The 13,006-nt window shown below is 43.6% G+C and overlaps 1 protein-coding gene across 1 annotated transcript in view; it reads left to right on the forward strand.

Annotated features, from left to right (window-relative positions):
- LOC119778911 overlaps window positions 1-8,828 on the forward strand; it is a 47,635-nt gene extending 38,807 nt beyond the window's left edge. Inside the window, exons 3-6 of the mRNA XM_038278352.1 lie at window positions 6,275-6,458; window positions 6,541-6,630; window positions 6,897-7,404; window positions 7,900-8,828. Of these exons, the coding sequence (XP_038134280.1) occupies window positions 6,275-6,458; window positions 6,541-6,630; window positions 6,897-7,404; window positions 7,900-8,828 (1,711 nt within the window). The remainder of the gene's footprint in view (window positions 1-6,274; window positions 6,459-6,540; window positions 6,631-6,896; window positions 7,405-7,899) is intronic.
- Window positions 8,829-13,006: the final 4,178 nt, after the last annotated feature.

Below are 13,006 nucleotides of genomic sequence, written 5' to 3' on the forward strand. Positions count from 1 at the left end.
GTCTTGTTTCTGGGTGTCTAATCTTTGGGGTGAACCAGTTTTTGTCTCAGGTTTTTGAAGTGCACAGACATCCGTTGCTGAAAATCCTGGTTTTTCAGAGACTCACGCAACATATTGAATGAGGGATTTGAGCGCAACACAACTAGTTGGAACTGAAGAAGCCTCTCAGATGATGAAAACTAGAAAACTTCCTGTCCATTTGCCTAAACTGAACTTTACAAATATTTTATTTATCAGAAATACCAATTCAGACAAACTAATAATATCTAAACGGCCTGCCATAGACTGTTCTAACTACAAAAATATTACAGGTAAACTAGTTCCTGGTTGAATAGTAGTGGAACAAAGCATCTATTACCTGGCAGCAGGTGAAGATACAGTCTAAGAACATTGTTCTAACAGGTAGGACCTGTTCATTATTTCATGGGTTCCTCCTCAGTTTGATCTTGTCTTCCATCACACAGTAAATACTGTCTGTCTGTAGGTGCAGTTTTTTCTATAATGTCTGTGATGGATGGTGAGGTGAAACGGTATCACTCTTTAGGAGAACTTTCTGAATATAAAGGACATCTATATGCAGTCTGAGAATCCTGAGAATTGCATGATTATGAAGTTGATGGTTCATACCAGTTGTATGTTGTCATTATTGTGATAGTTAAATACAGGTAGTTAATTTTCTAAATATTTTCATTTTGCTTCTTGATATCACCAATAACTATATAAATTATATTAATATTTGAAACCATCACTTGAAGTGTAACTCACCCTGTATGAAACCAGAACCCCAGACAGGTTCTTAAACATGACACCAAAGTGGGTGGTACCAAGAGACCTTGAGGAGCAGACTTACAGGGCATTTTTCTGTACTTTTCGTTCTTGTATCCTCATGAAAAAAAATCAGCCTCAGCCCAAGCGCTGTTCCAATTCACTAGAACAGCAGACAGAGAACGGACAAAGAACCCGGATGTTGTTCTGGCCCCTCCCTCTTTACCCAGCATGCATCAGAGCAGACTTGTCCATTCTCCAGACAGACAGCTGTCCCAGCATGCACTGCGGCAGCAGCTTCCAGGTTAGCGCTCACAGAGCTCAGAGGATTAAGATAAAAGTTCTCTTTTCTGTTGCCGTTGTTCAATAAAAGTACGTTTTAAGGTCATTTTAGGCGAAAACATTATACTTTAAGCTTCACTATATGGAACATTTACTGATTTAGTGCATGATTTAAAAAAAAAGCTCAGATTTCGAGAGGACAGCGTCACCAGCGGAGCTCCGAGGCTAACGGCAGCCCGTCTGCAGCAGCCGTCTCTCTTCATAGCCGTGTGTGAAGTACCCATGGCTTTAATTGAACTTTAATTGTTTTCTTTGGTAAAACATGCATTTGATTTGTGTTTATCTTGATGCCTACATGATTATTCCCCCACTAAATGAAGAAAGTCGCAATATATTATCTAAAGCAGGCATCCCCAACCTCGGTCCTCGAGGGCCGCTGTCCTGCAGGTTTTAGAGGTTTCCCTGCTTTAGCACAGCTGATTATAATGATTGCAGTAGAGCAAAAGCCTGTTAATCAGCTTTCAATTAAAATTTCCTGAGGGAGGGAAACCTCTAAAAGCTGCAGGACAGCGGCCCTACAGGACCGAGGTTGGGGATGCCTGATCTAGAGCAGTAGTCTTCAACCTTTTTAAGCCCAAGATCCCCAACCTCCGTTAAAGGGGGGGATTGTCGTTAAGGGGGGGATTGTCTCCAGCTATACCTGAAACCTGCCTATGCCCCCTCCCCTTAACGACTGACCTTCAGAATCATAGACAGGTTTCAGATATTACAGGCCAACAATGGAACCAAACGACCCACTCCTCGGTTACCATTTGCATGTTTCCAAGCGATACAAGGCCTTGTCTCTATAAAGACTCAAACTCACTGCGGATCCAGACATTTGATGTGAGAAAGCTTCCTGGAGGGGAAGAGAAACGTCTTCAAATCGTGGAAACCAAGTCCAGTGGATTTTTTAAAACTTTTATGGAATGACTATGACCTGGATGACTGAGAATCTTCATCAGCATAGTGGGGAATATTGGAAGTGCAGTTTAATATAATCCAAGTATGTGAATAGTTCCGTATGAAATGAATGAAAATAGTTTCAATGATTATAGAGTCAGATATGTGGCGGGCAATGTTTTTTTTATTGAAAGGTTTTATCAGTTACTGTGTAAATGGGTCTGGTTGTAATTTAAGCTCAGATTCTAATTTATCTGCAGGGTGGGGACTATAAATCTGATATCTGAGACGACTATACTGCTTCTGAAGCTACTCAGAAAAGTTATTATTGGCACCCAAAAAAGTAGAGAGCAGCTCCGCATCCATTCTTTGTTTGCTTTGTGTGACAACTGTCACTGTTGCTAGGAGACAGAGTGTACAGGTAGTAGTGAAAGACGGAGAAAGCTGGACCTGTTCGAATCTATAGGCAAAACTCTTCCAGCCTCCTTATTTTCACAGACCTTGAAGGATCGAGTCCAGGTAGACCGGGCTGTGATGATGTAAGCATGGACCCTTTAAGCCAAGAGGAAACGTTTAGCTGCAATTGGCAACACTGAAGCACCTTTAAGAACAAGTTTAAATGAACAATTAATTTGTTGACAGTGACAACAAATAGCAGTACCTAGATCCAGGTTTTGAGGTTCATCTGGGAGAAAAAAAGTCATTTTGTGCTAAGTTTCAGTTTGGAAGGTGAGACCCTGTATTTACTCAAAAGGAGGATTTTTTCCCTCAGTTTTTATGCAAAGGCAGCTCATTGAAATAAGGCGTTGGGTTCCATTGAACGTGTTATTTTGCCAAGCACCATTTTCCACTGGCAGTGTTGAAGGGCAGTGCGCCTCACAGCGGTTGGGATAGTAGTACACATGGAGGCTTTGAGTAGAGCAATAAAATGATGAAACATGCAGTATTTATTATGTGATGAAAATAAGAATAAGAATAACGCCTCCCACCTACAACACCTGCTGTTCTCTTTATAAAATCCATAAGTCGCGTCATTTAAAATGCTGTTTTTCCACCTTTCCAATGTTAAAGAAATTAGGTTCTCTGATAGTGCTGTTCTGAAGCCCCAGGTAAAGTTATTTGGATGTTTAAGAGTCTGCATATAATTCAATTCAATTTCAATTCAGTTTATTTATATAGCGCCAAATTCACATCATGCCATCTCAAGGCACTTTACAGTTCAACCAGATCATACAGTCAGATTGATACAAAGTTTTCTATCTAAGGAAAACCAGTTGATTGCATCGACTCATTGACTCTTCAGCAATCCCTCACACTAAGCATGCTTGTAGCGACAGTGGAGAGGAAAAACTCCCTTTGAACAGGAAGAAACCTCCAGCAGAACCAGGCTCAGTGTGAGCGGCCATCTGCTGAGGCCCACTGGGGTTCAAGGAGACAGAAGCAGACATAGAAAAAGAAGTCAAGTCAAGTCAGCTTTTATTGTCATTTTCTACATATGTACAAGACATACAAGGGAAATGAAATTACGTTTACTCTCTGCAATATACAAATATACAAAAAATATACAAGACTGACATTTAAAAACTGACATAAAGTGCGGGACATGACAGGTAACAGTGGTAAGATAAATATAAATATGAAGTATAAACATTACAATAAAAAGCAATAAAAACAGCAGCAATAGTTTGTTGCAAAAGAAGCATAGATACAAAAGGCAACTGTCAACCAGCTCCACAGGCGGCCCCGTCCAGGAAACACACAGCCAGGCAGACGAGCTCCGAGCCAGCTCCCATGTCAGAGGATGAAGAGAGCACATCCAGTTAGTCACAGTCAGAGAAACAGGACTACACTGGAAAACAGGCCAAGCTCCAACATCTAGAAACAAAGGTGTTGATGGCAGCAGCACAGCTGATATTTCTCTCCAGGATGGAGTCACAGCCAAACAGGAACAGACCAGATGAAGCTACTATGAGAAAAAGCAGAGAGAGCAGAACGTTAGAGATTGAACTAACAGATTCTGCAGAGTGGGAGAATAGAGATAGAATGAAGCAGAACGATGAAAAAGGGGTCCCTATGTCCTCCAGCAGTCTAAGCCTATAGCAGCAGAACTATAGAGATAGAATGAAGCAGAATGATGAAAAAGGGGTCCCTATGTCCTCCAGCAGTCTAAGCCTATAGCAGCAGAACTATAGAGATAGCTCAGGATAACCTGAGCCACTCTAACTAGAAGCTTGATCAAAAAGGAAAGTTTTAAGTCTAGCCTTAAAAGTAGACAGGGTGTCTGCCTCACGGACTAAAACTGGTAGTTGGTTCCACAGGAGAGGAGCCTGATAACTAAAAAATCTGCCTCCCATTCTACTTTTAGAAATTCTAGGAACCACTAGTAAACCTGCAGATTGAGAGCGAAGTGCTCTGTTAGGAACATAAGGAACAATCAGATCTCTGATATCAGATGGAGCTTGGCCATTTAAGGCTTTATATGTGAGAAGGAGGATTTTAAATTCTATTCTGGATTTAACAGGAAGCCAATGAAGAGAAGCCAGGATAGGAGAGATATGATCTCTCTTTTTCATTTTCATCAGAACTCTGGCTGCAGCATTTTGGATCAGCTGAAGGCTTTTAACTACAGTTTGTGGACTTCCTGATAGTAAAGAATTACAATAGTCCAGCCTTGAATTAACAAATGCATGGACTAGTTTCTCAGCATCACCCCTGGACAGGAGATTGCTCATTTTTGCAATATTCCTCAGATGAAAGAAGGAAATTCTAGAAACCTCTTTGATCTGGGATTTAAATGACAGGTCCTGATCAAAAACAACACCAAGATTTTTTACTTTATTATCTGAAATCAGTTTAATCCCATCCAAATGAAGTGACTGACTAATCAGCTTCTTTTTCAGAGACTCTGGTCCAAAGACTATAACTTCTGTTTTATCTGCATTCAGAAGCAGAAAGTTAAGAGTCATCCAGGTTTTTCTGTCTTCAGACATGCCTGTAATCTATGTAATGGGTTAGCTTCATCTGGATTTATAGCCAGATATAGCTGGGTATCATCAGCATAACAGTGGAAATTAATCCCATGCTGTCTAATAACTCTACCAATTGGGAGCATGTATAAAGTAAAGAGAATTGGTCCTAGCACTGATCCCTGTGGTACTCCACAGGTAACCTTTAAGCGTGTTGAAGATCTATCATTAACATGAACAAACTGAATTCGATCAGATAGATCAGATTTAAACCAGTCTAGAGCTGTTCCTTTAATTCCAATAAAATATTCAAGTCTTTCTAAAAGAAAATTATGATCAACTGGATCAAATGCAGCACTAAGATCCAGCAGGACGAGCACAGATACAAGTCCATTATCTGAGGCCATGAGAATATCATTAGTGACTTTCACCAGAGCTGTTTCAGTGCTATGATGAGCTCTAAAGCCAGACTGAAACTCTTCAAAAAGTTCATTATGGTGGAAGTGATCGCAAACTTGTTTGGCAACTACTTTCTCAAGAATTTTAGATCAGAAAGGAAGATTGGATATAGGTCTATAATTGACCAAGTCATCTGGGTCAAGAGACGGTTTCTTAAGCAGAGGTTTAATTACAGCAACCTTAAAAGCTTTAGGTACATATCCCTGTAACAGAGATAGATTAATCACATCTAAAATGGAGGAGGAGATCAACGGGAATATCTCCTTAAATAAACTAGTTGGAACTGGATCTAACATACAAGTTAGATCCAACACATCCATTTTGCTTTTTAATAACTGACTTCCTGCTGGAAAGATCCGCTCTGATCCTGATGGACGAGGAGTTAAAGCGTCAAACATGAAAAACAGAGCAGTTAAACAATTTAGAAAAGGAGGCAAGCAGGTTGCCTCCTTCTAAATGGGGTAAAGAAAAAGCAAATTTAGGAGATAAATGTAGCTGGTGCAAAACTGTTCTTAACTTGAATCAATAGTAGGATGTCCCAACTGTAGAAAAACAAGGTTTTGGTTCCACAAGTTCTACCAAGGTGAGAAACCTGGTAGTAAGACTGGACCAGGACTAAAGATTGGACTCCATAACATTTCCTTTCTGGCAGTACATGTTATTTTAGGGAGTGAGGTCAGACTTACAAAGGTTTGTGCTCCTTGTGGTTCTGTCCTGTCATGAATATCAATGAGCTGATGTTGGACCTGGTTAGGTAGCGGTCAGTTCATTGAGGCTCTGAACATAATGGGTTTCCAGCCCTCGTGGTCCTGCTGCCTGCCTCACTAGGCTTGAAGAAACTGTCCTTTTCTCTTGTACAGGAGCTACTATGGACACATGACGGTGTCCCCTGAGCCATACCCTGCCAACAGCCACATGATGTTGTCATCTGATGTCTATCCAACCAATTACCTCCCCACAGCATCAAATGATCAGCATCCAGGTAACAACTACCTGCCTAGCGTCTCCTACAGCTTGGACCATCTGGACAGACTGGACTACCAGGTAGTTTTAGGATTTTTTGCTGTCAGATGAAACCTTGTTTGATTTTTCATGCTGTCGTTCTCATCTCTGGCTTCTGCTCCAGAGTCCAGAGATGTTGCCTCACCAGCCCAGCTCAGAAAGCTGTCTGATTGGCTGCTACAGCTCAGAAGAAGGGACGAGTTTCCCCAGACAGGTACATGAGACGCTTGTTCTGAATTTTGTAAGCATTGTTTTCCTGTTGGAGACATGTAGCCATTGAACTGGGCCAAAGTCTGTTTGTTATTCTGGTTTATGGGATCGCTGCACCATTAGATAATGGAAATCTACCAGTTTGAGAACAGTCAAATCTTTAAAACATATACATCATAGGAGATTTTCTTTTGGAGAAAGCATTGACAGCGCACAACTAATGTTGCTTATCTTTATCCCTACTCAAATTCACTTGAATTGTGTTTTCAGTCGGACTATCATCCTACCTGGAGGCCTGACCGTCCACTCAGTTACCTCCCCCTCAGTGAGCTGGACAGCGGCTTAGGGTGCGGGCCAGACAGTCCACACCCCAGGGTGGCACTCTCTGAAGCTGAGACGGATGCCATGTCATCACTTCCGGGTCACACCCCTTCCTCCCAAGGTTCCTCCTCCTCCTCGGAGTCCCTGATCTCGTCTGAACCCAGCGACTCCGGCTTCCACAGCGTCAGCACCGGGGAGCACAGACGGCTGCACAAGCTTCCCAGCACCCACACTCACCGACCAACTCCGCACCTCCGATCAGGCCACTCCCCTCGAGAGCAGAGGGCACGGTGGGATTTGGAGTCCATCCCTGAGACGACGCCAGTGACCCACTCTGGACCACCACAGGCGTCCCGGTGCTCTGTGGGAAACAGCACCACTACAATGGTTCACTTTCACAGAGCTGAGAGAAGCCCCACTTTACCGCATCACAATTCACCCCCATCACCCTTCATGGGTAAGTATTGATTGCTAGAATGCAAACTGGTCTATAACCAGGAGTGACAGCTTTCATCCTGATGTGTTTATTTAACTGGCGGGGGATGGTTAGGGCATAGATCTTGGAATCCTGAGGTTCTGAGTTCAAGCCCCACTCCCACAGACTGCCACTCTGCATTCCTGAGCAAGACCCTTAACCCCACACTTCTTACCAGGCGCCGCACAATGGCAGCACACTGCTCCTCAATGGGATATGTTAAATGCAGAGAGGGAATTTCTCCAATGTGAAATCAATAAAGTTCAATATTTAACTGATCAAGCTCTTATGGAGCCTGATAACAAAAATCTGAATCATTATACATGCAGTAAAGCAGGTCTTAGGAACCAGAACTCCAACCTCTGAGCTAAATGTTTTAGAAAACATCTCTATTCCACTTTAGCTAAACGGTGACTAACTAGAACCAATCACACGACAGCGCTAAATGATGGAGTGCTGTTTGTTGATTGTGTACAGGTAGCCGCACTGAGCCCTGCCAACGGAGAGCGTTGTGGTTGGAGCAGCAACAGCAGGGTCGAGGTGGAAGGATTGAGGTCCCAGTAAGGAGTCGGACAATAACAGATCTGAGTGAAGGCCAGCAGCGCCGCAGGGCAAGTCATCCCAACATGACGGACCCAAACGTTCTAAGAAACACTCACCAGAGCAGCCATCAAAGTCCAAGCAGGAACATGATGGGGCCGAGGAGCAGGGCCAGTTATCCCAGTCACTGTCATCCCACCGGTCATGTCGGCCTAGACAGAGTCAGCCTGATCAATCATCCAAGTTCAAACCGAAGCAAAGAGGAGGACTCCCTCTCCAAAAGCCCTGGATCTGCCTCCAGTGGGGTCTCGGACTGGCGGGGCTTTCAGACACTCGGCAGTTACGTGGAAAAACCCAAAAGTTCCTGTGGTCCTTTTTACAGCACACTGGGAGCTCCACAACGTAGTCCTCGATCTCCAACATCTCCCCGCTCCAGGATATCCAATCAGAAGTCAGTAAGGAACCAGCTGCTCCGAGCTCGTGCTTACCGATTGGCCAGGGAGCGCAGTGAGGTCACAACAGATGAAGAGATGCGAGGAGACGGTCTGAAAGGAGGTGAGGATGAATGGGAGGATGGTCGGTGGGCAGGGAGATACTGGAGTCGAACAGAAAGAAGACGTCACATGGCACTGTCACGGCAACACAGAGAGAGGAGAGGTGGAGCGGAGGAGCATTTGGGTGGGTGCCAGGGGGCGGCGTCATCTCAGATGGTGCTAGAGCTGAGCCACCTGAAGCAGAACCGGCTGAGGAACAGCAAGCTGCTGGATGATTGGACCACGGTAGAGGAGCTACTGACACACGGGACTCGGGTAGAGAGCGACAGTCAGCTGTGTCCCAGTCCGCTGCTGTCAGTTACCACAGTTTGAAGTAAAAACAAGCACTACTAGTTATCTGGGCCTCATCGAGGTCCACATTTGTTACGGGTTCAACAAATGTTCTCCAGAACAAAAAAAATAGTCAAGGCTGTTTCTATGTGCTCAGAGTATGACCTAATATAAAGATTAGCTTAACTGAATGTCTAAAAGGCTAATCTAGAAAAAGTTGACTAGTAGTTCATATGATTTCCATCTAATCTCCAAAATCCCCTCTTAACTCAAAACATCATTCACAAATTTCTAAATTTGAATTAACATGGAATTTTCCCAAAGTTATGTTTGCCAGTAGCTCTTCAAACGGATCTTTGGAGGCCCATAAAAAACTAGAAAAGCACTTGGAGAGCGCAGACCTCCAGCAAGCAGCAAACTTTGCCCCAAATTGTGACTTTCACCTAAAGCTAACACTGACAAATGATCTCATGACTAAATTCTGTCCGAGTCTGAGTGATGTCATAATGGCCGGCATGCTGTTCCCACTGTGGACCAGAACCTTAACTGGATTTTCAGACCAGACCCTAAATAGTTAAAATGGATTAGTTAGAAAACGTGTCAGTAGCTCTATAGAGATGATCTCCAGAGAACAGACCAACCTGCAGCGGTGTGTCAAAGGTCTACTGAGAGTCTGTACCCAGCAGACTGCCTGTGACTGTCTTCACACGACGGTTGTTTCCTGGTGGAAAAGTGACTCCGCCTCCCCTTCAGCTCCATGGAGTATCAGAGTTGACTTTCCAACATCTCCCACTCACCAGGACTGCTGTTACTGCACCTTGGAACACTTTCCTGATCAATATCTTCTGGGAGGCTGATTCACCATAAAGTTTGAAATCATGTTTTTCTTTATTCACTTTCTTCACTCTGGAACAGAGCTGGTTTGCAATACAAGAGATTTCCCATTTCCGCAGCACTGTGCTTAACGCAGAGTTCCAGTGTTAGAAGGTTACCACCTGTCTGATGTGTACCAGGTCTGTGGAAAGCCGCAATATAACGCATCATCATCGCTATTTGAACAGGTGGGCAGCTTATATGGTGTTGAGCTCAAGCATGTCTTCTTCCTGTTTATTCATAGAGCGCCAGTTCACAACACGTCATCTCAAGGCACTTTACAGCTCACCCTGGAGGTCAACGTAACTCTACATTTCACATGTTAAGGGATAAAGTTCTGTAGTACTAACTAATCACAGCTGATTATACTTTTCAAACTCACTACTATTCTCTGGTCTATAAAAAAAATACCAAAGACGAGACAAATCTGCAACATCCTGTCATTTCCACGATTTCTTCAAAAACAGAAACAGATCAGAGTTTTGATTTATGACACATTTTTGGTCACTGGTTGGAACTGGTTTGACTGGGAGGGTGTTGAATGATGTGGCTGACCATAAGAGGCCGTGATGCTGTCCCAGGGTGTCTCTGAGGTCCATCAGGCTTCCAAACCACAATGCCAAGAAGGACACCACTCGGTCACTTTCCTCCATCTAGCATGGTGGTCTGTGGTGAGGCAGAACATCTAGACCTTCTCCGTTATCAGCCCATAGCAATTGGTGCTCTGGCCTGTGAAGCTGCAATGTATGCTGCCCGTCATTAAGGCCTGCTGCAAGATGGCGGTTTAGGGCTCTGTGAAGATCTAAGAACCTGTCTCCAGAAGTCACAGGGTCCTGCCGGGCTTGGAACAGGGCAATAATCCGACTGTGGCAAGGCAACCCATCGTCCAGGCTGGTGTCCAAGTTAGGACCACTGGACCTCTGGACTGTGAATATTGTGGGCGAGTACTATAGCCCAATCTGGGCCCTGAGCAATCAATTTGCTTCAGCTGCAGGCTATTATTTAACATGTCCAAGGTATCCATTGGGTCTGCTGAGCCTCAGGACTGTTGGAAGCTGCAGTTACTGCCCGTCTCCAACACCAGTCCGCATGCAGACCAAGTTACATGAACTCAGATTCAGTTCTGGTGTTTAACTTTGCGGGTTGGATAGCACGTTAAATCAATCTCACCAACCTGTTTAGAATGACCAAGCAACAACACCTTAGCTTGAGAGAGAAGATAGCAGGCCACAAGAGTTCCCAGAACCTTGAAGGAAACAGAACCACACATGGTGGGAACTCTGGTTCTGTTCGGTTCACTTCTCAACATTTATGAAACCTCTCTGTCGGCGTCTGGAGTGTCGACAGCGCAGTCAGCAACCTCTAAACCAGATGTCAGCAGCAGATCCAGCCAACTGCTTCTTATCCTTTCAATGACAAACTGAGCCTCTTAGTCGGCGGCGACTTTAGGTCTGAGCGTGGATCAGAACCCAACCTGTTCTGAAAGTGATGACTGATGTTTGTTTCTTCTGCAGGTGCCTCCAACTGGAGGAGAAACACATGATCCATGTCAGGTTTAATTAATGTTATGATGTAACGTGTTATAAAATGAAACTGTTCAATGCAATTTTGTTAAATATCAGCAAATGTTTATTTATTTTGATATTTTAAAATTCTAGGTTGATAAAATCTGTGGTTAGAGCAAAAAAGTTGAATAAGAATAAACGTCAGGGTTTGTTTTTCTAGTCTGTGTGAGAGAGAATGAAAGATACAAACTATCTGTAGTGTTTAGCCAAAGATATTGCATACTTTATGTTTGTGGACAATTTAGAAGAAATATCCATATATGATGAAATACTATATTTTATAGTCATTTTTATATTTTCTGCTTTATTTTGCCTTCTGACCTTCATCAGCACCCTGCTGGTCTGTACATAGAGGTTAGCCTAAATAACATTAGCATCACTGCCAATGAGCTAACATTTCTACAACACATCATAGCTCCTTAGGGATTGAATGACAGCATAAGAGTTTCTCCCACAGACTAGGCTCTCCCATCCCCATCACTGGGGTTCAGAATGGACAGATCCAGGTGGCAATATCCCATAGGTGAGCTTTGACAATGGAGCTGGCCTTGTGGAGGCAAAGGATGTGTTTGGATGTCATTATAGATCAGGGTTCCTCAAGTCCTGGACCTGAGGCCCGGTGTCCTGCACCTTTTAGAGGTTTCTCTGCTTCAACACACCAAAACCAAATAATCAGGTCATTAGCAAAACTCTGGAGAACTGGACTGCATGGTCAAGAGGTCGCTGATCCATTTGACTGAGGTGTGGCTGCAGAGTCCCATCAAAAAGTGCAGCACACCAGACCTTAAGGACTAGAGTTTAGGAATAGAGAGATTCAAGCATAAGACCTGCAGCAGAGATCTCACCTTATCAGACCAAATTTCACTGAGGAACAGAGCTTTGCCTGAGCTCCTCTGATGGACCTGGTCTCTGCGACCCTGCGACTGTCCTGGTGTCTTAAATCAGCGGCACAGCTGTGCTTTGGTCTCACACACCATTTTGGATTCCTGTCACAACTACAAGCCTAAATAAGTCAACCATTAAGGAGCGTTAAGCAATCCCTTAGCAGCTCACAGGCATAGGAGTGGCGTGTCGGTAAAACCTCCAATAGGGCAAAGACAGGGAACCCAACTGCCTTCCTACTGACTAATCAACAGGAAACTGTCCAGAGAAAATACTTGACTGTGCAGCAAAGAGTAAAGCTGCTCTTCCTTGGTGACCTCACAGATCTAGCCCCGCCCCAAATTCAGGCTAGGTCAATAAATATCTCAACACTGGGACCTAAACAAAGGGCTGGGTCCACCTGTTCTTTATTCATTCAGGCCTGCCTGTCTACAACATCTACTCAACAATTGACAGTAAGAAAAATATAGAAAACGAGCTGCAGTATCATCAGATACTTAGACTTTATAAAAAAAAAAAACTAAAATTCAACCTCAGAATCCAGCATGGCTGCCAGCAACGTAAAGGATTTTCCAGCAGCAAAGCAACTTATCACTCTGGACTCTGTCAACAGCAGAGATGATGAATGTTTGGTCACATGTTGTCCCACTGATTGACTTAGTGTGCAAAGAAAAAGAAGAGAAAAGCAGCTTAGCATGCTAATTAGCAAAGTCAACAAGCCAGACGGTTATGCTAGGTTTGATGCAGGCTAGGCTAGGCTAGCTCTACCTTATGCCACATAAGGGGAATTATTTTTAATATACGATATAAATGTGATTGGTATAATTTCAGATAGTGCCAACTTTACCAATATGTGTTAAGAACATGGCAGATTTTTTTGATTAGCTTAGCCTAGCATGA

Source organism: Cyprinodon tularosa, unplaced genomic scaffold (assembly GCF_016077235.1).
Source record: "Cyprinodon tularosa strain WSP-4 unplaced genomic scaffold, ASM1607723v1 ctg1015, whole genome shotgun sequence".
NCBI lineage: Eukaryota > Metazoa > Chordata > Actinopteri > Cyprinodontiformes > Cyprinodontidae > Cyprinodon > Cyprinodon tularosa.